The sequence below is a fragment of the Eschrichtius robustus genome, chromosome 17, assembly GCF_028021215.1.
Source record: "Eschrichtius robustus isolate mEscRob2 chromosome 17, mEscRob2.pri, whole genome shotgun sequence".
Classification (NCBI taxonomy): Eukaryota; Metazoa; Chordata; class Mammalia; order Artiodactyla; family Eschrichtiidae; genus Eschrichtius; species Eschrichtius robustus.
In genome coordinates this window covers 85,868,026-85,893,598 of record NC_090840.1, presented here as the reverse complement: position 1 = coordinate 85,893,598, position 25,573 = coordinate 85,868,026, and the positions used below count along the sequence as shown (strand labels likewise).

Below are 25,573 nucleotides of genomic sequence, written 5' to 3'. Positions count from 1 at the left end.
AAATAAAAAGTTGAAGTTAAAAAAACAAAACATAAGTTATAGTTAATTAGTATAAAGATGTACAATAAAAAATTATATAGGGCTTCCCTGGTGGCGCAGTGGTTAAGTATCCACCTGCCAGTTCAGGGGACACGGGTTCGATCCCTGGTCCGGGAAGATCCCACATGCCACGGAGCAACTAAGCCCATGCGCCACAACTACTGAGCCTGTGCGCCACAACCTCTGAAGCCCGCGTGCCTACTAGAGCCCATGCTCTGCAACAAGAGAAGCCACTGCAATGAGAAGCCCACACACCGCAACGAAGAGCAGCCCCCGCTCACCACAACTAGAGAAAGCCCGCACGCAGCAACAAAGACCCACTCAGCCAAAAATAAAATAAAATAAATAAATTTTTAAAAATTATATAAATGAAAAATGTCAATATTTAATTATGACTATTTTAAAAAATACATTTGAAAAAATTGTACAGTGACCACTCACGTACCCAGTATCCCGTTTCTACTGTTACTGTCTTGCTATATTTCTTTATCGTGCATTTATTCATCTGCCTATCTATTCTGTCTACCCATTCATCTTATTTTTTGGTGCATTTCAAAGTAAGTTGCAGACATTAGTACAAGTCACTCCTAAATAGTTCAGCACGCAAATCACTCACTAGAGTTCAATATAATTAGAGGAGACATTTTTAGGTAAAATTTATACAGTGAAATGCACATGTCTTACGTGTACCCTTGCGTGAACTTTGACATACGCAGACCCTTGTGTTACTCAAACCCCGATGTACATAAGAAGCATCGCCATCACCCCAGAAAATTCCCTCAAGGCTCTGCCCAGCCGATGCCCCCCGAATCCTAAAGACACAAACACTGCTCTCATTATCTTCACCATAGATTGGTGTTCCCTGCTCTTGAGATTTAAAGCTGAAATGTTGAAATTTAATTTTTTGAAAATTTAATTTTCATTAAATATGTTTATAAAAATAAAACATTTGCAATTCGAGGATTCAGTGTCCGTCTAGTTGCCAAGGTAAAAAATCAGTATCAGGCTGAGTGCATGCAATGTCTAAACCTACAAATGTACATGCTTATGAGGAACATGAATTCCTTGATAATGCAAAATGTACAAATATTGTGACTACTACAGGAATTTGTGAGGATCTCTGAAGCCACGAACTGCAGCATGAAGATGTAACAGTCTGCATTCTTAGACCTTTGAGTGCTGGCAGCTTTTAAGCCTCACCTCCCCTCTTCCCTTTGCCCCACATCTGGGCAAGCGGATGGGAACGCCTGGGTGCCCCCTCCAAGTCCCTGCCTGCAAGTGGGAACCCTCAACCTGGCTCACCCCCTAACCATGATCAAACCCCAATCTAGTCTTCTTTGCCTGCTTTCTCAAGCCATTTTCAGAGGGCTGCCTTGCTGTCCCCAGAAAAGCCTCCTTATGTAAGTAGTAAATCTTTTCATACCTTCTTGGTGTGTGTGTGGCATCGTAAGTCCACATCACAAACACATTTTTTGTGGGGTCTATTCTGTTCCTGCAGCGTGATTGCTACAGAAGAGAAGCAAGAGTAGGGATGGTCCTCACTACTACCAACTGCCGCTTCCTTATGCTGGATCAGTTGCGCGCCAAGGATTTAAGTAACTCACCTGTATTTCCTCTCACCTAAGCAGCACCTCCGCTGCTCCAATCCTCCTTGTACCTGGAAGCAGTACTTTTCCAACACCAGCTGGTCACAACAATATATATAAACCTTCCTGGTATCTGGACCAATCGCTTTTTTTTTTTAAAGACAGAGCTGTGGGACTTCCCTGGTGGCGCAGTGGTTAAGAATCCGCCTACCAATGCAGGGGACACGGGTTCACATGCCGCAGAACGACTAAACCCGTGCGCCACAACTTACTGAGCCTGTGCTCTATAGTCCTCAAGCCACGACTACTGAGCCCGTGAGCCACAATGACTGAAGCCCGCGCACCTAGAGCCCATGCTGGGCAACAAGGAGAAGCCACCGCAATGAGAAGTCCCCGCACCGAAACGAAGAGTAGCCCCTGCTCGCCGCAACTAGAGAAAGCCCGTGTGCAGCAACGAAGACCCAATGCAGCCAAAAATAAATAGATTAATTTATTAATAAAAAAAAAAAAAGACAGAGCTGTGTCAGCGCCAAGCCCAGATCCTGGGAGACACAGGTGCCCGTGTGTGTGACTATCAGGCCTTCCGAAGTCGCAGCCCAGGGCGGCACCCGCCAGGCGGTGGAAGGGATGCGGACTGTCCTAGGAACAGGAGGGTCCGGAACAGGTTCCTAAGTCTGCCTTAGAGTCTCAAGTTGATTCCCAAGTTCATTCAGATCCACGGAACCAGAACTCCCTCGGCAAAGGCCCGAAACCTGTGCCTTCCACAAGCGTCCCAGGTGACCCAGCGCAAGTAACCGAAGGAGGCGGGCCCTGGGCGCGCACGCGCGGAGGTGCTGCAGGGGGCGGTGCCTGTGGAGCAAACCGGGAGGAGGAAGGGGGCCTGAAGGAGGCGGGGCCTGAGAACCTGTCCGAGGGCGGGGCGGGGCGGGCCTGCAGAGACAAAGAGGGGGAGGAGCCGGGCGGGGGCCGTCCCGCCCACCGTGCGCGGGCTGGGGCGGCCCGGTTCGGGGTTTGGGCTTCGGCGGTGAGTCCGGCGCGGCGCCGCTCTGACCCCGCTGAACCGCGGAGCCCGGGAGCTGTGGCCTCGCCCCAGGCAGGCCGGGCGGAGTGGTGGGTGGGCTTTTTCCGCTTGCCCGCGCGGCGCCCACCCAGCTCCCCTGCTTTATTATGGATTGACCCGCGCGCCCGGGTCCTCAAGTCAAAGCAGAGCGTCGGCGTCCCCGGGAGGCCCCCGTCCCGGCCAGCCTCGTAGCTGACGCCGCTGAAGGGCCGGGGCTGGGTCCGGACCCCCCGGGCCCGCCACCCTCCCCTGCCGGCTCTCCTCTCCGCAGCCCTCTGCCCTCGCCTCGGAGGGACCGGGAGCCGGCATGGCGGGCAGCTCCCCGGCCGCCGGGCCCCAGGTGAGCGCGCCTGTCCCCCGGACCTGGGCTCCTTGCCCCCCGGAAGATCTTTCCGCGGAGCCCGCCGCACCCGGGACCCTGAGTCCCAGGTCCTCTCCAGGACGAGGGGACTCACTGGGGCGTCCCTCGCCCCTCCCCCTTTTTCCCCCGGGGCCTCCCTGGGGCTGGGAGGGACACTCAGCAAGGAAGACGGTAGGGAGCAGGTTGGGGGATGGAGGGTGGAGAGAAATAGGGCCAGCTGGACAGGTGGGGTTGAGGGTTGTCATTAGGGATCCCCTGGCAGGCAGGGTACCTGGGACGGGGTCCAGGGGTCCCACACGCCTGCTAGTGAGCCATCTGCCTCCCCCACCTTGAATTCCCCCACCCCGTCCTGAGGTGGTGACCCCACGGGCAGCACCAGTGTTGTTTCAGGGCCTGCTGACCTTTGGGGACGTGGCTGTGCCCTTCACCCAGGAAGAAGGGGCACGTCTGGACCCGGGGCAGAGGGCCCTGTATAGAGACGTGATGCTGGAGACATACAGGAACCTGGCCTCCCTGGGTGAGGGGTCTCAGCCCCACGCCTTCCCTCCTCCCCACCCCCAGCCCCCACTCAGAGCCCAGGTGGGATCCCAGAGGGGCCAGGCTGGCTGTGACCCCAGGACCAGAGCCAGGAGCTTCTGCTCCCAGGCCCAGGGGGCAGCTGGGCTTTCTGGACCGATCCCCGGGGCAGGGCCTTTCCCAGCACTTTGCTGCTGGGTGACGGGAGTGTCCACTTCTCTCGCAGCTGTGGACCTCGGCTGAGCCCACGTCCCTGCCCTGCTCCCCGTGCCCCTCGACCTCCTGGGGAGACCCCCCGTTTCCAGGCCTGCATCCTGGGTCCAGCTAAACCCCAGTCCCAGGCTACCCCTGGGGCGGGAAGCCAAGGGTGCCGCAGCGCTTCAGTTCACCCGTTTCCTCTCGGGCAGGAGTTCCAGGATCCAAACCAGATCTGATCTCCCAGCTGGAGCAAGGAAAGGAGCCCTGGGGCTCGGACCTGCTGGGGGCCCAGGAAGGAGAGACCACGGGAGACCCCAGCACAGGTGAATGAGGGATGCCGCGGGCCTCAGGTTGTTCAGTATATACGCTCAGTACACACAGCCAGTGTCATGAACGGTCAGACGGAAGGACAGTCACATGGTCGTCCCCGTGGGACGAGCTGTCAGTCAGAACCCTCAATTGCAAGGAACCGAAAACCCAACCCAACCGGCCAAAGTTGCGGGGAGGCTCTTGGCTCAAGTCCTGAAAGTTGGGGGTGGGGTTGGTTCTCTGCGCTGTGGGTCTCAGGCTCCAAATGATGCCGTTGGCACAGGGGTGAAAGCCAGAATATTTAACGTTGGTTGGGTCAGACATCCAGCCTCCAAGAACGGCTGCTGGCCACGTGTGGTAGTGGCCCGCTGGTGACCATCGCACCGTCAGGACATGTCTGTCCACCTGCCGTTAAACAGAAACTTCTGTTCTCTATTTCTCGCGGCAACGCTTCCGACACCAAATGTAGGGGGTTCCTCACACCAACCAGTCTCCACCGCTCTGCACATCAACTGGGTGTCCTACAATTTAGTTCTGACACTGACCACCCGGAGTTAGCGCAGACCCTGCCCGTGAAGGGCTCAGTCCCACAAGACCGCCCCCACTTCAGGTGCCAATCACAAGGCCAGGCTGGCACCTGTGCTTCTGATCGACCAGCTGTAGGTTGGAGGTTCCCACGACCCCATCCTTGGGCTTGATTAATACTCTAGAACAGCTCAGAACTCAAGGAAACACTGCACTTAACAGTTACTGGTGAGTTACCAGTTTATTATAAAGGACACAACTCAGGAACAGCCCAGTGGAAGAGAGGCACAGGGCAAGGTCTGGGGAAGGGGTGCAGAGCTCCCACACCCTCTCTAGGCGTGCTCACTCTCCAGCACCTCCACGTGGTCACCAACCTAGAAGCTCTCCGAACCCCTTTGCGTAGGGTTGTTATGGAGGCTCCACTGCATGCGTGCGATTGATCAAATCACTGGCCACTGGGGATTGAACTCAGTCACTAGCCCTTCTCCCCTCCTGGGAGGTCGGGGGGTAGGACAGAAAGTGTTTCAGGTTTTGCAGGCCATGCAGCCTCTGTCGCACAGCCAAAGGTTCTAGTAAGCGGAAGCAAAAATGCTGCATGTGGGTCCCGGGACAGATGGCCCTGGTTCCTTGTACACCTGCCGTTGGTTGAGTGCCTGTGCACCCCAGGGAGGGCCACAGCTGGTTCCTCAGCAGAACCTTGCCATGTTGCATCAGGCTGCTGCCTCTAGTGATGCATATATGGGAGGACCAGTGTTTTTGGAGGCCCTGTACCTCCTGTTTTATCTCCTTTGCCACAAAATGGATCCCTTGATCTAAAGCTATGAGCTGTGGCTCCGACGTCCAGAAACCCGGGGTGGGCCCTAGAAGCAGGGTGCTGGCAAAGGTGCTTCAGGCAGACCTGTGTCTGGAGTAGGTATCAGTGTTGGTTGGGACCAGCCACTGTCTCCTCCAGGATGGAAGGTCCTGTGTGATTAACTTGCCCACAAGCACTGGTCAGTCTCCTGCAGGTTTCACATTGAGGATTCGGCCTTTGCTGCTGACAGGTCACCCGTTCAGTGGGGACAGCAGCTAGAGGGGCCTCCACAAGAGGGAACTATGTATGTCCCCTCCCTGCACTGGGGTTCCTCTTCCCATGGGCTCACCTGTTCAAGCTCCGGTGACCAAGGACAGAGGCTAGCTGATATCCACAGGACAGGCCGTCCTGTCCCCTGGTCCCTCAGTGCCTTCCCCACAATGGATCTGTACACCGTCCATCACACGCCTCTCCCCAGGTGTGACCTTGACCTGGGATTCACCTGCATCCTCACCTCGGAGCTGGTGAGCAGGCACCCTGCCCTGAGCTCTGCCCCTGGGAGATTGCCCCACCCCTGGCCAGGTTTGGAGCCCGCCCAGGCAGGTAGTGGGACCTGGACCACCTGGTTGTTGGGGTCCCAGGGAGGCCCCGGGGACAAGCTGAGACAGCTGCTGGTGTCAAAGAGATGAGTGACGTGAGGACCCGGGCCCTCACTCCGATGACTAATTGTGTCTTCTGGACCTGCCAGGCCTGTTTAGATGCATCTGCCTGTAACCTGTCTGCTGGTGGCCTCTCTGACCACATGGTCATTTTCTGTCCCTTGTCCGGTCTCTGCAGAGCCCAGCGGCACATCACACACCACTTTTGAAATGGCAAGTGTGTCCTTGCCTGGAATCTAAGGGCTCTGCGTGGCACAGCTGGCCAGGGACTCCACGCAGGGCCCCGTGGCTCCCGTCCCCGCGCAGCCGGGACCTGAGGCAGAGCCCTGGCTTTTTTCCAGGCCCTGCTCGACACTGGCAGCCTCTGGGTCACTCAGCGACAGGTAGGGGCAGTCTCCCCCGTGTGGCGTGTGCTGCTCTCCCGGAGGGAGGAGGGCGAGGTCACCTGGGCCTCTCGCCATAGACTCGACGTGGCCCTGGCCCTTTGTAGGTTCTGCCCCACCCTCTGCCGTGCAGGCGTCTTTCTAGGGTATCCGGAGCACGTAACACTTCAGTGCGTTCACTGCATCCAGTTGGCATGAGGTCATCAACACAGTGACCGCCGGCCCGCTGTGGATGAACACATTTGCCAAATTGAGAGCCCCTTCCCGAGTGCAAGGGGCTGCTGCTCTGGCCACCACAGGCACCGCGTCTGGCCCAGCAGCTGAAGCCAAGCCTACACTTGGGCAAGCTCCCGGTGGTTCCCAGCAGCAGGCATGAGCCGTCGGGTGGTTCATGGGCCACACGGGTGGACCGAATGGGGCTGTGGTGGAGCCACCGTCCCTGCATCCCTCCGCTCTGAGGTGGCCATGTGCACACAGCCCAGCTGCTGGTTGAGGACTTTGGCTGGGGCTGGGGGCAGATTCTGGGGCTTCCACTTGGCCCTTCCCAACGTAATGGCTCTTACTCCTCAGGTCAGGAGACTATGAGAGGGTTCTCCCCGCTGCTAAGTGCGTCCATCCCGATGAGGCCCTGCAAGTGGGTCCGTGACTTGGTTCCCCACCCCTTTTGTCACGCAGCTTCCATATGCCCAACTCTCACGGGGCCCTGTTTTCAGTGTCGGCTCAAATCCTGCATCCAGCAGCCTCCCGGGTGTGGGCATCCCTCTTTTCCCAGCGTTCAGCTCTTTGGGGAGGAGAGTATCTATTGTGCTAACTTGCAGGAGGTTTGTCTCAAGGGCACCCAGCCTCCCCTTCGTCAGCGGACCCCAGGTCTGAGCACTGCCCAGATCTGGGTGAGGGATTGGGCTCTCCAGCATGGCAGCTGATCTTAGCCTTCCCCTCCCCACCCCTTGGCCTTTTCTGGTTCTACAAGTCAAGCAGCAGCCCGGCCAGCTGCTCACTGTCTGGCACACCGCGATCGATTACCCATCGCCGAGTATCCCCCACCCCGGGCCCCGGGGTGCTGCTCCTCCCCTCTCCGGGCCTTAATCTCCACCAAGGCGACGGGCCAGCCTGTGTCTTCAGAGGCCTCGGTGTTTGGCCTTATGGCTAAGCGTGTGCCCCGCACTCAGCACAGCCACCGCGGGGACCTGAGGCTCCACGACGGCTACGGGGGCCTCTGGCTATTGGCCTCCCCTGGGGGTGGCTGCCCTGAGCCTGCCATTCTCAGTGCCGTCCAGGACATTTACAAAGGACAGGCGACCCCATGGGCCTCCCGAAGACCACTGCCCCACACGGCTAGAGGGCAAGAACGACCACGTAACGCTGCGCTCCCCTCCCGCGGCCCTGTCTCCAGCTCCCGCCGCGAAGGCCCTGGCCTCCTGATGCTGCGCGGGCTTTCTCAGCCCAGCCCTGCACCAGAGGCGTGTGGGCCTCCGAGCAGCGGGGCGTGGCCGCAGTGCCCCCCGCCCCCAGTACCAGTCACTGTAGTTTGGGTTGCCCTGAGCACAGAGCCTGAGAGTTTGGGGTATAGGTGGTGTATTTGGAAGAAGCAGGCGAGAGGGAGCAGGAAGAGAGACAGGAGAGCGAAGTCAGTATAGAGTCGCCACTGCAAGTGTGTGGAGCTCGATAGCTCCAGGACCGTGACCGCTGAGAGGCTGCAGGAGGCGTCTGGGATTGTCCATCAGAGTGAGGGAGATGGGACACTTGTCCTCTGTTCCCACCCCCGGGGCGGTACCTGTCACGCAGCGTGGGCTGGCAGCACAGAGCTCTGGAGAAGGACTGAGGTGCGCCTGTGCCCCAGAGGATGCTGGCAGCCAGAGTTCTGCAGAGCTGTCTGCTGCAACGAGGCCGAAATCCGAGAGAGGCAGGGGGCCTGGCGTAGTGTGCTGGCAGCATCAGCTACAAGCTTCCACTAAAAAAAGGTGGGGAGGAAACGGGACATAGGAGGGGAAGGTCCGTGGAGGAGGTGAGCACATGAGCACAGCCAGTGAACCTGGGGTCACCTGTGAGACACCCCACGGAGAGGGCCGGCGCGTGGAGCCTGTGCTCCCGGGCACGGAGGGGGCCCCAGGTGGACCTTCTCAAACAGAGTAACACATAGGCCCTTTCTCTTCGTTTCAGATTCCAGCTGGGGGTCTTTGCGTAAGCAGGTGACTGCGAGGGCGAAAATGACTCAAGCCTCAGAGCCTCCAGAAGCATCTGGAAGCTTCTCAGGGGTTGGGCCTCCAACACTGGTCTGCAGAGAAGCCGCCGGGCGCGAGGGCAGGCTAGGGAGCCTTGAGAACTTCCTTTTCCAGGAGAGACAACCACACAGAACCTACTGGACCATCTCCAAAGCAGAAGGTGCCCAGAAAGGAGGTAAGTGGGGACCCGAACTTTTCCGCAGCCCGCGCCCCGGGACCCGTGAGAGAAACACGAAACGGCAGCGAGCCCACACGTGCGAAACATGCGCCAAGAGCTTCCGGTACCTCTCGCGCCTGGTGAGACACCGGGCCACGCACAGCGGCGAGAAGCCGCACGCGTGCGGGGAGCGCGGCCGCGCGTTCAGCCAGCGCTCGCACCTGGCGCAGCACCGCAGCGCGCACGCGGGCCAGAAGCCACACACCTGCGGACAGTGCGGCCGCGCGTTCACGCGGCTCTCCACGCTGCACCGCCACCAGCGCGTCCACAGCGGCGAGAAGCCCTTCGGGTGCCAGTGGTGTGGGAAGCCATTCAGTTACAGCACCCTCCTCGCCCAGCACCAGCGGATCCACACCCGAGAGAGGCCGTTCCGGTGCGCGAGGTGCGGGAAGAGCTTCATCTGGAAGTCCAGCTTTCGGAACCGCCAGAAATCACACCTGTGCAGCGAGGCAGCGTGGACCTCTGTAAGCTAAGCTCTGGAAGCAGCCGCTGGAGGGGAGAGCTTGGGACTCGCTGCTACTCCAAGGAGCGCCTCGGAAGGATGTCCCCGGGCACGTGGAGCAAGCAGTGCCAGAGCGAGACCAGCACGAGGGACCGGATTGTTTCTCCACCCGCGATCAACTTGTGCATTTCGGGTCCTTCCCACGACCGGGGGCTGGCCCAGACCTGCCTGCCCCGGCGGGCACCACCCGGTAGCCTGCTGGATTCCGCGTGGCTGTGGTACTTCTTGGACAAATTGATGCATCCAGATTTTATTTTTAAAACTTAAAACGTAGGTCTTTGTCTCTATTTGCATCATAGGTGGGTTCTAAACGCCTTTGAAATCCAGATGGGCTACAGAGCTTTTGGATAATCAATCTTTCTTCACACAGCAGCCCTGAGCACCTGGCGAAGGGCATGGGTAGGTCACATAACTCTAGTCATCATTTGGTTCTGGCTTGTTGTTTTCGGATGCTGATTTGTTGCAGGAGGATGTGATCCACCTAGGGCAGCTCAGCCCTTGCGCTGTTGGCACTGTAGCTTTCCTCACTCAGCTTCACTTTCCTGTATGCTCACTCTTTGCTTGTGTCAGGCCATATGAAACACTGCGTGTGCATGTCATTTGAACTGTTCTTTTTTTCCAGCCAGTTCTTCCATACAGAATAGGTTTGCATAGTATGAATGTTTTCTATACAATAATAACATTAAAAACTATTAAAACACATGGTGGAAATGTGAGACAACATATAAAAGAAGCCACTGGTCATGAAACACAGAAGATGCATAGGAAAGTTATTTTGCAAATGCTGCCCAAGCATCAGGGGGCAGCGGGGAGGCTGTGCCTTTGTGTCCTGTGACCACCCACTGAATTCTTGTCATTCCCGGATACATCACACCACCACTAACAGGCTGAGCGTCACCATGTCTAATGAAACTCCAGCCATTTTCCTGCAGACATATTCAATAACTTAATTTCAGAAGCAATACATGATCATTTGAGGAAATATACAAATATATAGATATAAAATAAAATACGGGACTTCCCTGGCGGTCCAGTGGCTAAGACTCCGTGCTTCCACTGTAGGGGAATCTCCAATCCCTGGTTGGGGAACCAAGATCCCACATGCCATGCAGTGTGGCCTAAATTAATTAATTAAGTAAGTAAGTAAAATATAACAGGAAGTTTTATTTTAACTCATATTGGTGCTGTAGGAACCCAGTAAACTGACAATGAAAAGGGGGGATTTGGGTGTTGCCCACAGTGTTTCACCCAAACTGTGTAGATTCCAAGCTGTAACAGAAGAAAACTTTCCTGAACTAAAGGAATATCTGATTTCAATACTGAAAGACCTGATTGTGCACTAAGAAAAAAATAGAGAACACAAAGTCTAATGAAATTACTGAACCACAAAGATAAAATACTATACAAACATCCAGGAAAAAGAAGTAGATCACCAACAGAGGAAAAAAATCAGTTTGCCCCAGACTTTAATTAACAAAGACTGTAGCTCTTTCCATATTTATTTCCTTAATGTGTCATAGTCATATTTTATTTAATTAATTTATTTATTTATTTTGGCCGCGTGTGGGGCATGCAGGATCTTAGTTCCTGGTGCCCCCTGCAGTGGAAACTTTGAGTCTTAACCACTGGACCACCAGAGAAGTCCTACAGTCATATTTTAAAGCTTATTTCCTTTCTCTTCCCTTTACCTCTTTCCTACTATTGTGTGATAGCAATAGTTAAATTCAAATTAAGTTCATAAGGTGCAAAAAATATGATGGAATCTTGCCAGAAATAAAGGAGATGACATGGCTCCGAAACACTAGGTGAAACAGGATGCAGTTAATGAACCAGACACTGGATTATCTTCCTTTGGGGAGGGGGAGGGAGTAGTTTCAGTGCTATGTAATAATTGCATTATGTTGGAATGGTTTGAGAGGAAGTTTTGAAATTGCTTTTTGAGAAAATGTGCTTATGTGGATATCAGGTTTTCAAGGGGTGGATTGTAATGAACATCTCTTGTTTCAGCCCATGCCACATCCATCCCCTCCTCCTTTCTTTTTGTAAGAGCACCTCACCTTTGGTTTGCAGCACTTCCTAGGATCTGTTGTAGGAAGTCACAGTGGTGGTCTCAGTCTGGGTGCACCCCCTCCCGTGGCCACTGGTCAACCCGGGAGGAAGCTAAGGCAATCAGACCCTCCCCTCCAGTCCATCACTGAAGGAGAAGGTGTGTATATGTCTCATGTCATCTGTGAATAGTGATAGATTTACTTCTTTCCAATTTGGATGCCTTTTCTTTTTCTTGCCCAGTTACTCTGACTAGAAATTCCAGTACAATGTTGAACAGAAGTGGCAAAAATGGATATTCTTGTCTAATTTCTTACCTTAGGGGGAAAGCTTTCAGTCTTTCATTCATTGAGTATGATGTTAGCTGTGGGTTTTTCATAAATGCCCTTTATTAAGTTGAGGAAGTTCTCTTCTATTCCTAGTTTGTTGAGTGTTCTTATCATGAAAGGGTGTTAGATTTTGTCAAATGCTTTATCTGCATCAGCTGCGATGATCATGTATTTTTTTCTTTGTCCTTTTTTTTTTAAACAATTACAAGGCGTTGTTTTATTTTATTTTTTTATTATTATTTATTTTAAAATTTTTTGGCTGTGTTGGGTCTTCGTTGCTGCATGCGGGCTTTTCTCTGGTTGCGGCGAGCGGGGGCTACTCTTCGTTGTGGTGCGCGGGCTTCTCATTGCGGTGACTTCTCCTGTTGCAGAGCAAGGGCTCTAGGCACACGGGCTTCAGTAGTTGTGGCACGCGGGCTCAGTAGTTGTGGCTCACGGGCTTAGTTGCTCCGCGACATGTGGGATCTTCCCGGACCAGGGCTCGAACCCGTGTCCCCTGCATTGGCAGGCGGATTCTTCACCACTGCGCCACCAGGGAAGCCCTCTTTGTCCTTTTAATGTGGTATATTACGTTGATTTTTTAATTTGAATATTGAACCATCCCTTGCATTGCAGAAATAAATCCCACTTAGTCATGGTGTATAATCCTTTTACTATGCTGCTGGATTCAGTTTACAATTGTTTTTATTCCAGCTCTTTACCTCCCTTGGTGAAAACTCCACTCACCGTACTTACAGTGACCTAGTTAGAAACCCAGGCATATAGATATAGATATAGATTTATCTCAAGGAATTGATTTACGTGACTGTGGGGCTGGCAGGTCTGAAGTCTGTAGGACAGGCTGGCAGGCTAGTGCTCACAGGCAGCTCATGCTCCAGTCAGTCTTGAGGCAGAATTTCCTCTCCTTCAGTGAAACCTCAGTTTTGCCCTTAAGGCTTTTCAGCTGAATGGATGACACCCTCATTAAGGAGAAAGTCTCGTTTTCTTAAAGTCACCTGATTGAAGATGTTACCATCTACAAAATCTCTTCACTGGCAACACCTAGATTTGTGTTTGATTGAATCACTGGGTGCTACAGCCTGGCCAAGTTGACACCTAACACCAACCATCACACCAGGAGTCATTCCTAACTTCCTCCCCATAACTTGCATAGCCAGTGAAGCATGAGTCCCGTTAATTCTACCACCTCGATGTTGCTTAAGTCAGTAAACTTCTTTTGAGTTCTCATTACCTGAACTACAGCAGTGGCCCCTAAGTGGTCTCCTGCTTTTAATAATCTCCTGAAACGTGTTTGTCTTTTTAATGTATTTATTAAAGTATATTTTATATACTGCCCCCTCAGTGTCCCGAATATAGTAACAGAGTTGCAGTTGTTTCTCACAAATGCACAGTGTTTGCCCTAGGAAAGCACTGAGGAGTTGCAGCTCCTCCATTTTTCGAATGGTGTTTGGTTCCTACCGCCTCTCCTCGGTGCACAGCTTGCGGGCTTTCGGAGACGCGCCGCCCCTCCTCCTCTCCCACGCCCCCACGCTCCCCAGCAGGGGCCTGCGCGCAGCGCCAGGCTGGGTTAAGGGCGGGTCGGGGTCTGCCCAGGGGAGGCGGAGCCGGAAAGAACTACATTTCCCAGGCTGCTGCGCGGTGCCGGACTCCACTTCCCAGCAACGCCCGGGGCGCCCCTCCAGGACTCCATTTCCCAGAGTTCCGCGGGAGGGCCCGACCTGGTCCCGCTCCCTCCACCTAACCCCAGCGCGTGGCAGGACTCAGCCGGCGCCTGAAGCCGCTCCCCGGGCAGGTCGGGTAAGGCGCAGGTGAGACAGCGCGAGGCACGAGGGGACCCTGGTGGGGGGCGTGGTGTGGCGAGCCGGGGCCTGGGCCTTGGGTGCCCAGCCAGAGGGACCTGAGGGGTGCCAGGAACTGGGGACGTAGGAGGGGCCTGGAAGCGTGGGAGGGGGCCCAGCTGCAAGACGCGGTGCGTTCGGAGGTGGGGCCCGGAAGGGGACCCGGGGGCGTGGGAAGCGCCTGGGGGACGCGGAGGGGCCCGGCCGTGGTGGGGTCTACCCCAAGGCCTGCTGCCGCGCTGCGCGCGCTCTCGAGAGCAGCGGGATTTCTGGGCAGCGTCCCCTCCGGTCGGGGCTGCCCGTGGGGCCCTGCAGCGGGGTCAGGGCCGTCCTGTAGCGGCCCGAGCAGATTTCCAGTCCCCAGGAAGGGTCCTCAGAGGTGGTGGCGCCCCGAGGCCTGTCCATTTCTTAGCCAGAAGCGCAACCTGCCCAGAAGGAACCAGGCTCTCGAAGGCTAGCTGGGACCAGCTGGCCGCTGGTGGGCACCGGGCTGCATACACAGGCGCCGCCCCTTCTCCCTCTGTAGCATATGGACTTTGGCTGGGAGCAGCCCAAACGACCTGGGCCAGGAGCCCCCAGCCCCAAGGTTGGCTGCCTCCCCTCTTGTCAGCCAGAGGGAAGCCGAATGTTCCTTTTCTTGGCCCAGTGGGGGTCAGGGTTGGGCCTGCAGGGCAGAGCCTGGCTCTCCCAGCTGGGTGGTAGCCCTAGGGCCCCTGTGCAACTCTAGACAGAGGGCTCCCTGGGGAACAGGGCTGAGAGGAGGGGTTGACTCAGGCTAGATGGGTCTGTCTGGTCCCCAGTGGGCAGTCTCCCTGCCCTGCTGACCTTATACTCTGCCAGTTGCCCCAGGCCAGCCCTTGGAAGTCACAGTGGGGCCCAGTGCTAAGGGCAGTGACCTTAGGCTGGGGCATCTCAGAGGAGTGGGGTTCTGTTTCGTGGGAGTGGGATGGCCTCAGCCTCACACCATTTGGCCCTGCAGGTGCAGCCAACATGGGTGAGCCCCAGGGGTCCATGCGGATCCTAGTGACTGGGGGCTCTGGGCTGGTGGGCAGAGCCATCCAGAAGGTGGTAGCAGATGGGGCCAGGCTGCCCGGAGAGGACTGGGTGTTTGTTTCTTCCAAGGATGCTGATCTTACGTGAGTGGGCTCATCCCTGGAGCAACCCCACCATGCCCTCTCCAGACTGAGAGCTCTGGGCCAGGACTGTTCCTGGGCCTGGTAGCCTCATGTGTGGGCCGTCCCTGCCAGGTGGCTGGCCTGGCCTGGGTGTGTGCAGTTTTGCTCCTGGGCAAACTTCCTCCCATCTCTTCCTGTAAGCCCACACCCTCATACCAGCCAAGGCCTGACCCAGCACACTTTCCCTTTTGGCAACCCCTCCCACCTTCGGCCCTGCCTGGCTCCTGCCCCCAGTGCTTTGAGCCAGGGTGCTAGTTCCCTCGGGCCTCCAAGCAGCCCCTGATGGCCCGGCTCCCCCTCAGGGATGCTGCACAGACCCGAGCGCTGTTTGAAAAAGTCCGGCCCACACGTGTCATCCATCTTGCTGCAATGGTGGGGGGCCTGTTCCGGAATATCAAATACAATTTGGACTTCTGGGTAAGTGAGGGGGCCCCAGTGAGCACTGGGCGCCAGGACCCCGGATTCTGGGAACTTCCTGGCCAACTTCCCAAGCTCACGTTCCGGCCCCAGGAAGTCCCTGAGGGGCCCCCAGTGACCCACACTTGACTTGTAGGTAGAGGGGCATGCAGGTGGACCTGGGGGCATTTGGCCCAATAGGAAAAGCCTCAGAGCTAACCTGGGGGTTGGAGGAGCTGAGACAAGCCAGTGTTTGCCGTGTGACCCCCGGCTGGTTCCTGCCCCCCGGGCCTTCAGACCCTCCTGGTCCCAGGAGGTCCAGCTGCACTGAGCCAGGCCCACGGTGCACTCAGGGGTGCAGAGGTGTGTGAGCTGGGCTCTGGGTCTGCAGCATGTGCCTTGAGGGGTTGCACGTGTGGGGTAGGGGCAGGAGGAGAGCTGGGCCTCTGAGGGCTGGCCCCATCGTCTCTAAAATTGGCCTTGGCCTGGTTTGGCCCTGCATCGGGCCTGGGATGGCAGAAGCTCAGACCACATTTTCCCTGGGGGCCCCTGTCTCAGTGACAGCCTTCCCAGCAGGCTGCCTGGCCACCACCTCTCCCCAGACCACCCAAATGCCCTGGCCAGCTCAAGTCCCCGGAAGGGGCCGGAGGAGGGGTGTGGCCAGCCAAGGCTTCACTGCTGCTGAGCTGTAGAGCAGGGTGAGCTCCTGGGGGTGCGGGAGTGGAGGGGCCGCTTCTTCCTGCCCCGCCGCGGGGCCAGGTTGGGCCCCCTGGGCTCCTGGCTCGTACTTCACCTGCCTAGCCCTCAGCAGCCCCTGTGGGCAGGCGCGGCCCTGAGCTTAGGGGTGTGGCCCCCTCCTCAGGGCCCTCCCCCAGCCTCAGGGGAGGCAGGCCTGGACCCTCCTACAGCCCTGGGGGTGGGACTAACAGGCTGGGAGGGGGCCGTGGTTTCTGGACAGTGGGTCCTGGGAGCAGGTAGAACAGCTGGCTCAGGTACTGCCTGCAAGGGTGTGTCCGAACTTCTGTCCCTGGAAGGGCAGGTAAGGGCTGGGATCCTGCCTGGGGCCTGAACCCGCCCTGCCCCTGCTCCTCCCTCCTCAGAGGAAAAACATACACATCAACGACAACGTGCTGCACTCGGCCTTCGAGGTGGGGGCGCGAAAGGTGGTCTCCTGCTTGTCTACCTGCATCTTCCCCGACAAGACCAGCTACCCTATCGATGAGACCATGGTGAGGGGCGGGGCCGGGGCGGGGCCTGGCCTGGGGGCAGGGCTGAGAAGCAGCGGCTCCTCTGCTCCCCCAGATTCACAACGGACCCCCGCACAGCAGCAATTTTGGCTACTCTTACGCCAAGAGGATGATCGACGTGCAGAACAGGTCCTCTTCCCGCGCGTGCCAGGCTGAAGCCAGCCAAGAATGGGGAAGGGGGCCCCAGATGCCCTGTGGTGGGTGGGCCCAGGGGGCAGCCCTGGCAGGGCTCCCAGATCTCGGCTCCCCTCCTCGCTAGCCTTGGCCGGGCTGGGGGCTCGCCCGTGATCCGAGGATGAGGGCCAGAGGAGATGCTGTGCCCCCGCAGGGCCTACTTCCAGCAGCACGGCTGCACCTTCACCGCTGTCATCCCCACCAACGTCTTTGGGCCCCATGACAACTTCAGCATCGAGGACGGCCACGTGCTGCCTGGCCTCATCCACAAGGTGCACCTGGCCAAGAGTGAGTGACCGCCACCCATTGCCCAGCTGGTTGCCTGCCTGATGGGGCCCCTGGAGCACAGCGGGGAGGAGGGGCGGTGCTGGCACATCCCCTCTGACACCTGCCCTCCCCAACCTGCAGGTCGCGGCTCAGCCTTGACAGTGTGGGGCACAGGGAGGCCTCGGAGGCAGTTCATCTACTCACTGGTTGGTGCCGCGAGGGGCACAGCTGTTCCCCAGAACGTCTCCTGGAGCTGCCGTGCTGGCTGTGGGGAGGCATGGGGGAGCCTAGGAAGGGCCGGGTGTCCAGGCTGAGCCCCCAGGGGAGCAGTCACTGGTCCTCGCTGGGTCCGTGTAGGTTCCTGTTCCCAGGGAAGTTGCTGGGTACAGCTCTGAGCTCATCAGGAGAAAGGACTTGGGGCGGAGCTGGCCAAGCACTGCCCAGAGGCGGGTAACCCGGGCCCCAGCCAAGCCTGGGCTGCACCCCGCCGAGCAGGAGCACTTGGGAGAGGTGACCTGGGCCCATTTGGCCGTAATTTGTGGCCTTTGACCCTGGCTGTCTGACCTCCAGGACCTGGCCCGGCTCTTTATCTGGGTCCTGCGGGAGTACGATGAGGTGGAGCCCATCATCCTGTCAGGTGGGTGCCCTGCAGCCCCACCCCCATTGCATGGGGCAGGACACCCGTCTGTCCTGAGAGCCGCTGAGCAGGGCAGCGGGAACATCCGTGGGGCTGGGCGGCAGCGGGTCCAGGCAGAGGAGGCCTGACCTGGCTGTTGGCCCCTCGGTCCCCACAGTGGGCGAGGAGGATGAGCTGTCCATCCAGGAGGTGGCCGAGGCCGTGGTGGAGGCCATGGACTTCCATGGGGAGGTCACTGTATCCTTTGGTTCTAGGCAGGACACCGTGGGCCTCCCTGCAGGAGGCTGTGGGTCTGACGCACCCATGGCACTCACCCTGGCAGCTGGGGGTGAGGGGGTCTGCTGCTCTCTCCTGGAGGCTCCCCCTGGGAAGGCTAGACAAGGTTCAAGGGCAGGCTGGTCGGGGGGTGGGCTGCCCCTTCTGCTGTGTCCTTGACCAGGTGCCTAGTTTGATACAACCAAGTCGGACGGGCAGTTTAAGAAGACGGCCAGTAATGGCAAGCTGCGGGCCTACCTGCCCGACTTCCGGTTCACGCCCTTCAAGCAGGGTGAGCCCTCCCACCCCATCCCTCAGGACCGCCCGGACCCTCCCGGGGCCTCAGCTTCCCTGCTGCCCGTTGGGGGTGGACGCCCTGCAGCTTTGGCCTCCACACCCTCACCGCGGAGGCAGGATACGGGGGTGACTGCCCTACGTCCCTGGGCCTCACCCGCCCGCCTCTGCAGCCGTGCAGGAGACCTGTGCCTGGTTCACTGACAACTACGAGCAGGCCCGGAAGTGAAGTGCGCCGCGGGAGCGGGTGCCGCCTTCTCCCCGGCGCTCAGCCAGCAGAGCCCAGCGGCGGCCACTCAGAACCTGCCGGGGCTGAGGGCGCTGCCCTCGTGGCGGCGGGCCCCTGCTCCACGCCCTCTGCCGGGGCAGGCCTGGCTAACTGTCCGGTGAGGCCCACCGTTCACACCGTCCTCAGGGAAGCCGAGGCCTGGCCAGGCCCGGCACCCTGCTGCCCAACGCCAGCCGCAGAGCATGTACACTTCTGATCCCTGGGAGCCAATAAAGTGCATTTCCACAGGCCTGGCCCCGGCAGCTCTGTATCAGCCCCCCATCTCCCCCGCCCCCAGCACCGCCTCCTGAGCCTGGCCCGCCCCCAGGAGCTGCTGGGCCACGGTGGCCAACTGTCCCTGCGGTGGAAGGGTAGCAGTGGCCTGAGACACGGAGAGGTGGGTGTGTGGGCAGGTGGCAGGAGAGGCTGGACCGTCAGCCGGTGGGGACAGAGGGCAGGCGCCTGCGGCAGTCCCCACGGGCTGCGGCCATAGCCGAGCCTCTCCACGCACAGCCAGGTGCAGGCCTGGGTAACCTGCACTCCCCGGGCTTACCCCCACTCATCCCCAGGACTTTGGGGAAAGAGGCTGGGTCTGGATTTGGGCAGGCTGAGCGGGCACGCAGATGGACCTGAGGAGAGCAGTGGCGATTGGCCAGTTCAGACCTGGCCCCTCATCTCCCTAGCCCTCAGGTGGCAGCTTGGGTGCTGGGGCCTGGCCTGCCCTTCTCCCATGGGCAGCAACAGGTGTCACGCAAGAGTGGGCCTGGCGGGCATGGAGGTGAACGGCACAGGCCTCCCATCCTCAGCAGGAAAGTCTGGACCGGTTGACCAACCGGCCCCCGCCTAGCCAGTCGGTGCTGGGTGTGCTTCCCCCAGGACCCAGGCACCTTCCCTGGCTCCGGGGCCCACCGCTTCTCGGGTCCCCTCTCCCCGGGGGTACCCTTTGCTATCTTCACACCAGTGACTCCCAGCTTTCTTCTGGCCGCAGGTGCGCCTGCCACGTTCCTGACTTCCTTCGTTCATTCAGGCGCCATGGGCTGTCTTCCCTGTGCCAGGCACACAAGCCCCGGCCTCTGTCCCTGTGTCCAGCTGATCCCTCACTGCATTTGTTACCACCACCCCCGCCCACGGGCCTCTCCAGGGGCCAGTCCTGCCCCTCTCACGTCAGTGCCTCCCCACCTTTTAGGTCTCTGCTGATGGGGTTCTTCCTCTCTGAGGCCCACCCCACCTGCTTGCTCCTCTGGAAACACCTCCCCTCCCCCACCCTCCAGGGCTTGGAGCTCCAGGACCGGGTCCGCCCTTCATGCTGTATCCGCTGGGTGCCAGCCCTTTGTGAATGTGAAGGGTCTGCCCCTGTGGGTGTTCAGGGAGAGGGGGAGCTGGTGGTCTCTGAGTTGGAGCTTGGATCAGCCAAGTGAGAACGGGGGGAAGGAGGCCCAGGGCAGGGCAGAGAGGCCTGGACATGCCTGGCCGGACACAAATAGTGGTTGTGTGTCCTGACTTGTCCCTTGGGTTATGGGGTGTGTGTGTTTATCGTAGAGGGGCTGTCTCTCCAGCCAGAATGCAGGTCTGCAGGGTAGGGATTTCTGCACTCCACTGCTGTGTGGCCTTCGTTCCCAGCCCAGAGCAGGGCCCCCACACTGAAGGGGCAGCGTTGAAGGAATGAAGGGATCTCATTGTTGAAGAGCTTAAAACGTGTCAAAGTAGAGTTTAAAGAAAATAAAACATCTTTAAAATTCAGTCTTAAAAACTGCAATCTTAGTTCTTCAACCTTATTTTTCCCATGTCAATCAAAAATTACAAGCACAGCCCACACCCACACCCACCCTCCCCCTCTCAGTCTCTAAGGTGGTACCTGGCCCTGGCCAAGCACTCCGTCTCCCACAGGACCAGCAAGAGGGGCCAGGTCTCTGCTGGGGACCTAGGCCTCACGAAGGTCTCCCCTGCAGCTCCCTGAGAGGCCCTCAGAAACCAGAATCCAGGCTGGCCTGAGGACCTCCTTTAACAGAAAAGCAGACCCCTGCTCCCACATTTCACTGGCTGTGCCGATTTTATGCTGTCACCCGGACCCACTGCGGCTTGGGGAAGAGCTGACCACAAGCCCTGACCAGGCAACCCTGTCCTCCACACCCAAGTCCACTTGCAGGCTCCAAGGGCACTCTGTTCCCACCCAGAGAAACAGGCCTGAGGCACCCACCTCTGGGACAAGACCAGAGGAGCCCCCACCCTTTCTTGCCCTTCGCCTTTAAATGACCAGCTCAAGTTGCGCTTTGGGAAATCTCACACTTCAGGACAGAACCCAATACAGTATTCTGGCGCCGCGCCGCGTCCCGCCCCGCGCCGCGCCGCGTCCCGCCCCGCGCCGCGCCGCGTCCCGTCCCGTCCCGTCCCGCCCCTCCTCGCCCTAGATCTCTCCTGCCAATGAGCTGCGAAGGGGCGAGACCAATTGGTAGCGATCGATAGAGCGTGGAGCCCGCGGGAGGGGGCGGAGCGTGAGGTCTCGGCAGCCAATGGACGAGGGCAGGTGCAGGGTGGTGTAGCCCATTGGCGGCGCTGAGGGCGCGGGCGGGGCGGGGCGGGGCGCGGTGGCGAGATGGCGGCGTCGGTGGCGGTGGAGTCCGGCCCGAGGCGCGTGGGCTTCGTGGGCGCGGGCCGCATGGCAGAGGCCATCGCGCAGGGCCTCATCCAAGCAGGTGGGGCGCGTGGGGTCCCGGGCCGGCGGGCTAGCGGGCGTCCGACACCGGCCTGTGTGGGAGGGACGGGCTTACCTCTCCGTAGCTCACCTGCCCCGCGGAGCCCCGGGCAGTACGGGGCCCTCCGCGCAGGGGCCCCAGGGTGGAGCTGGCCGGCGGGCGTGGGCCAGGGTGGCACGCGGACCCTGTCCCTCCGGTCTCTGCTTCCTCTGGGAGCGCGGCTGGAGGGGATGTGGTGGAGAGGCTCAGCGCCGGCCGTCCCCACATCCGAGTTGAGATGTGCTGTGAGCGCACAGAATAAAATATACGCCGAATTTGGAAGATTTAACATCCCAACAAAAAATAACGTATCTTAGTAACTTTTAATATTGATTAGGTTTTGGAAGGGTAACATTTTGGCTACACTGAGTTAAATAAAATGTACTACAATTCACTCGTTTTTTCCTACTTGTTTAATAAGACTACTAGAAAATGTAAAGTTACGTGTGTGGCTTGAGCGATACTTCTCTTGGACAGCCCTAGCTTAGAGCGCGGGATCTCCTGCCGACTTCCTAACCTCGTACCTCGGTCGAGCTGCCTGACCGCTCTGAGCCTCCGACTCTTCTTTCTGTTTGTTCGCCGGCTGCACCCCTGGTGTCCGGCACTGTGCACATTTGGGGCCACATTCTCCATTCTTCACGTTGTAGGCTGTTTAGCCCCTTGCCTGGCTTCTCCCCACTAGATGTCAGTGACACCCCCAGTTGTGACAGCCAAAATGTTTCCAGACACTGTCAATGTCCCCGGGGGGGGGGGCAAAATCATCCTCGGTTGAGCACCACTTACAGCAGGGACGGAGATGCTGTCCTAATCATACTCCACAGTATTTAGAAACCTTTATATGTAGATATGGACTGGTTTTCTGCCTTCAGCCATATGTCAAGGTCTAGGAAGGACAAAATCATCAGAAAACGGTTTACTGCAAGTCTCAGGTGTTTTACCTGTAAAACCTGGAGTATCACCTGCCTCCCCGGCTGCACGGAGTCTCACAGTGCTGCCACCGTCTCTTCAGGCCGTGGGGTGCACTTCTGCCTTCCTGTTAGACCTTACAGAAATCTGATCTGTAGAGGATTTCTACCAAACGGGCACTGAGCCTCTGCTTGGATGTCCCCGTACAGATGCACCCCACCCTCCGGAGGAAGCTCATCCCCCACCCCAGCCTCCCTACCCACCATGCCCCCTCCCCAACCTTCCCGTTCCCAGAGACAGGGATCCCTGGGATCTGTGTCGTCACAAGACAAGGCAAGCTCCCGGCCCCTGTGTCCAGCAGGGCGTCTGGACTCAGCAGCAGCAGCAGGTGGGCAGCGATGACTGCTAAGTAGAATCAAGTGAAGCTGGTTGCCTGGTCCCAGCCGAGTGGAGCGGCCCCGCCAAGCACCTGGCTTCTTGGAGAGGCTCAGCATGGCCCAGGTGTGGCTGAGCCTCAGAGACGTGCCGTAAGGGGCCCGCCAGGCTGGCTTCTCCCCGCGCCACATCCTCACTGATACCCCCTACCCGCCTTTGCCTTTCCTTCCAGGAAAAGTGGAAGCTCAGCACGTGCTGGCCAGCGCGCCGACGGACAGGAACCTCTGCCGCTTCCGGGTGAGCCGGGCAGCTCCTCTGAGTGGAGGCTTCCCAGGGCTCAGATGGCTCTTGGCTCCTTGGGGCCAGGGAAGTGCTGCTTACTTAGCTAAAGTTTTGAGACGGGCTGGGCTGGGGAAGGGGAGGTCAAAGGCCAGAAGGAAAGTCAAGGTTGTGGAGGGCCAGGGTGGGGTAAAGGGGTGTGTGTGCGTGTGCGTGTGCATGCTGGACGGGCAGGAATGTCACGGGCACTCACTGGGATCAGAGGGGTCGAGGAGGTGCTGACATCAGGGCCATCTGAGGTTGGATCCTGAGCGAGAACGGGTGGTCTGGGCGCATGATGGGCTTTAGGTTTAGGGCCGTTTGCAATGGGGGGCCCATGGGGTTGCAGGGTGGGCTCTGGCAGGGAGGGCTGTGGTCTGGGAGGACGCCCGCTGACGTGGGCCTGATCCTGGCAACCCTGCTGCAGGCCCTGGGCTGCCAGACGACCCACTCCAACCGGGAGGTGCTGCAGAGCTGCTCCCTCGTCTTCTTTGCCACCAAGCCCCACATCTTGCCGGCTGTCCTGGTGGAGGTGGCTCCTGTGGTCACTGCTGAGCACATCGTGGTGTCCGTGGCTGCCGGGGTCTCCCTGAGCACCCTGGAGGAGGTGGGTGGCCTGTCGGGGTGCAGTAGGGGCTGAGGCTCTGGCCCCAGGGTGGGCTCTGCTGGCCTCCCACCCCTGCCATCCCAGACCGGCTGCAGCCTGGGTCCAGCCCTTCCAGAAACCAGGATGGGTGGGTTGGGGGGCAGACAGCCTCTCAGCCGGCCTGCACAGGCAGCTAGGGCGCTGGGGTTAGGGCTCCTCCCACCTGGGGTTAGGGCGCCACGCCCGGGAAGTAGCGGAGAACCTGCGCTGGCCCGGCGTGTACCTGCCCGGCAGCCAGATCCCACGGCCGCCCTGATCGCAGCCTCTCTTCCGCCAGCTGCTGCCCCCGATGGCGCGAGTGCTGCGGGTCTCGCCCAACCTGCCCTGCGTGGTCCAGGAGGGTGCCATGGTGATGGCGCGGGGCCGCCATGTCGGGAGCAGCGAGGCCAGGCTCCTGCGGACCCTGCTGGAGGCCTGCGGGCAGTGCGAGGAGGTGCCCGAGGCCCAGGTGGACGTCCACACTGGCCTCAGTGGCAGCGGTGTGGCCTTTGTGAGTGTGGTCTGGTCCCTGCACCCCAACCCCTGTCCTCACAGGCCGGCCCTCCCTCGGCCAAGTGGGGCCTTGTGGAGCCCTCCTGACAGCCCCTGACCCCACGGCTCCCCGGCTGGGTCCCCAGCTCCCCGTGTGCGCCGCCCACCCCATATCCCTGCCTTCCCGGGCCTTTGAGGCCAGCCCCTTGGCAGACCCCTCAGCTCCGGCCTCGGCTCTGGTGGCTGGTGTGCCGGACCTTGTTCCTGAGGGTCCCCAGCCTTTTGCAGGCTGGGTTCTGTGTCCAGGGGAGTGCTGGCTTTGTCCCCGCCCCCCGCTGCTACAGGTGTGCGCCTTCTCGGAGGCCTTGGCCGAAGGAGCCATCAAGATGGGCATGCCCAGTGGCCTGGCGCACCGCATTGCCGCCCAGACCCTGCTGGTGAGACCCTGCTGCCCGGTCCTGGGGGAGTGTGTGGAAGGGGAGGGGGCAGCACGCCTCCTGGGAGCTGTGGGAAGGGAGACAGCAGGCCTGAGCAGCCTGGGCTGAGATGGGGCGGCGGGGGTGCGGGTGGGGCTGAGCTGAGAGGGGCTGCTGGGCTCCCCCGAGTCACCCCAATGCCACTCTCCCCAGGGCACGGCCAAGATGCTTCTGCAGAAGGGGCAGCACCCGGCTCAGCTGCGGACTGACGTGTGCACGCCGGGCGGCACCACTATCTATGGGCTCCACGCGCTGGAGCAGGGCGGGCTACGGGCAGCGGCCATGAGCTCCGTGGAGGCTGCCACGTGCCGGGCCCGGGAACTCAGCAGGAAGTAGGGCGCAGGCACTGGGTGCAGGCCATGACCACCCCCCAGCCCCTTCCCGAGGACTCGGGTTCTCTCCAGCCTGCAGGCCAGTGGAGGAGCTGCTTGAGGTCTGGGAGGATGGGTGGAGGACAGGTCCTGGGCAGTGGGGAACACAGCGGGGTGTGGACCCCTCTCCAGACCCTGAGCTCGTGGCAAGTGGCAGGTGGAGCTGGTCCTGATGACCCTTCCCTGGGTCAGGAGTCCTGGAGGGTCCCATGGCCTGGCCTCTGACTGCAGGATTTGGTTCTTAGCATGTCCGCGAAAGGACCAACAGGCCAGGAAAGCCAGCAACTTGGGGGCCCTAAGCAAGGACGAGGGGCCTCCGGGTGTGGGACAGGCTACCTGCAGCCCAAGGCTCACAGGGGCCTCCCCACCCCACACGGGCCCCAGTGCTGGAGCCCCTTCTTTCCACCCACCAGCTGTGAGGCTTGCGGCAAAGTGATCCCCCATCTGTAAACAGGGCTTACGCGGCAGCCTGCCCCTCACTGCCCGCACAGCCCTGAGACCCCCACCACTCCAGCCTTCATCGGCGGCTGGCCCTCAGCCAGCAACTGCTCATCTGACCCTGGCCCTTCCACCTGCTAGAAGGCTCAGCCCGAGTCCCTTTCGGCACCTTTTTTTTCACTTTTGAATCGGGAATAAAGACGTTGTCCTATAGCATGGAGCAACCAATATTTAATTGGAGGCTGGTAAAACCAAATTCCAAGTGCCTGGAAGCACGTCTCAGCCAAGGCCCAGGATACTGGGCTCAGACTCGGAGCTGTGGGTGCAGGTGGTCTGGGGACAGGGTTTCCTATCACCCGAGAGCTCTGCAAGGGTGGGCTCCCCCTCCCCCCACCCAGCACTCCAGCCTCACCCTCAGCTGTACGTCCATGGGTCCCCGCCATGTGTCTTCCAACAGAATCCCTGAGGACCAGGCTGGGCTCGGCTTGGGGAGCAGAAGATGCAACTCTGCCCAGCCCTGCCCTTAGGCGGTCACCTCCTGAAT

General features: G+C 59.2%; 3 protein-coding genes across 6 annotated transcripts; all 3 read left to right on the top strand.

The window, feature by feature from the left end:
- The first annotated feature begins 2,992 nt into the window (after positions 1–2,992).
- LOC137751074 (zinc finger protein 251-like) lies at positions 2,993–11,905 on the top strand. The gene is made up of 4 exons (XM_068525497.1): positions 2,993–3,025; positions 3,401–3,563; positions 3,970–4,083; positions 8,590–11,905. Exons 1-4 carry the CDS (start codon positions 2,993–2,995, stop codon positions 9,339–9,341), a joined length of 1,062 nt encoding a protein of 353 aa, XP_068381598.1. The 3' UTR covers positions 9,342–11,905.
- A 1,540-nt stretch (positions 11,906–13,445) lies between these two features.
- GFUS (GDP-L-fucose synthase) lies at positions 13,446–18,544 on the top strand. 3 transcript variants are annotated; one of them, XM_068525893.1, is made up of 11 exons: positions 13,446–13,553; positions 14,563–14,719; positions 15,061–15,175; positions 16,255–16,383; positions 16,457–16,530; positions 16,730–16,863; positions 16,984–17,048; positions 17,413–17,479; positions 17,637–17,716; positions 17,927–18,026; positions 18,202–18,544. In XM_068525893.1, the coding sequence occupies exons 2-11, from the start codon at positions 14,574–14,576 to the stop codon at positions 18,255–18,257; spliced, it is 966 nt and encodes a 321-aa protein (XP_068381994.1). In that variant the 5' UTR covers positions 13,446–13,553; positions 14,563–14,573; the 3' UTR covers positions 18,258–18,544. The 3 variants fall into 3 exon arrangements, with proteins under 3 accessions (XP_068381994.1, XP_068381993.1, XP_068381995.1); XM_068525892.1 differs by lacking the exon at positions 17,413–17,479; XM_068525894.1 differs by lacking the exons at positions 14,563–14,719; positions 17,413–17,479.
- A 2,336-nt stretch (positions 18,545–20,880) lies between these two features.
- PYCR3 (pyrroline-5-carboxylate reductase 3) lies at positions 20,881–25,232 on the top strand. 2 transcript variants are annotated; one of them, XM_068525551.1, is made up of 6 exons: positions 20,881–20,989; positions 22,542–22,606; positions 23,055–23,234; positions 23,551–23,763; positions 24,089–24,181; positions 24,374–25,232. In XM_068525551.1, exons 1-6 carry the CDS (start codon positions 20,890–20,892, stop codon positions 24,554–24,556), a joined length of 834 nt encoding a protein of 277 aa, XP_068381652.1. In that variant the 5' UTR covers positions 20,881–20,889; the 3' UTR covers positions 24,557–25,232. The 2 variants fall into 2 exon arrangements, with proteins under 2 accessions (XP_068381652.1, XP_068381651.1); XM_068525550.1 differs by having other exon boundaries at positions 24,033–24,181.
- Positions 25,233–25,573: the final 341 nt, after the last annotated feature.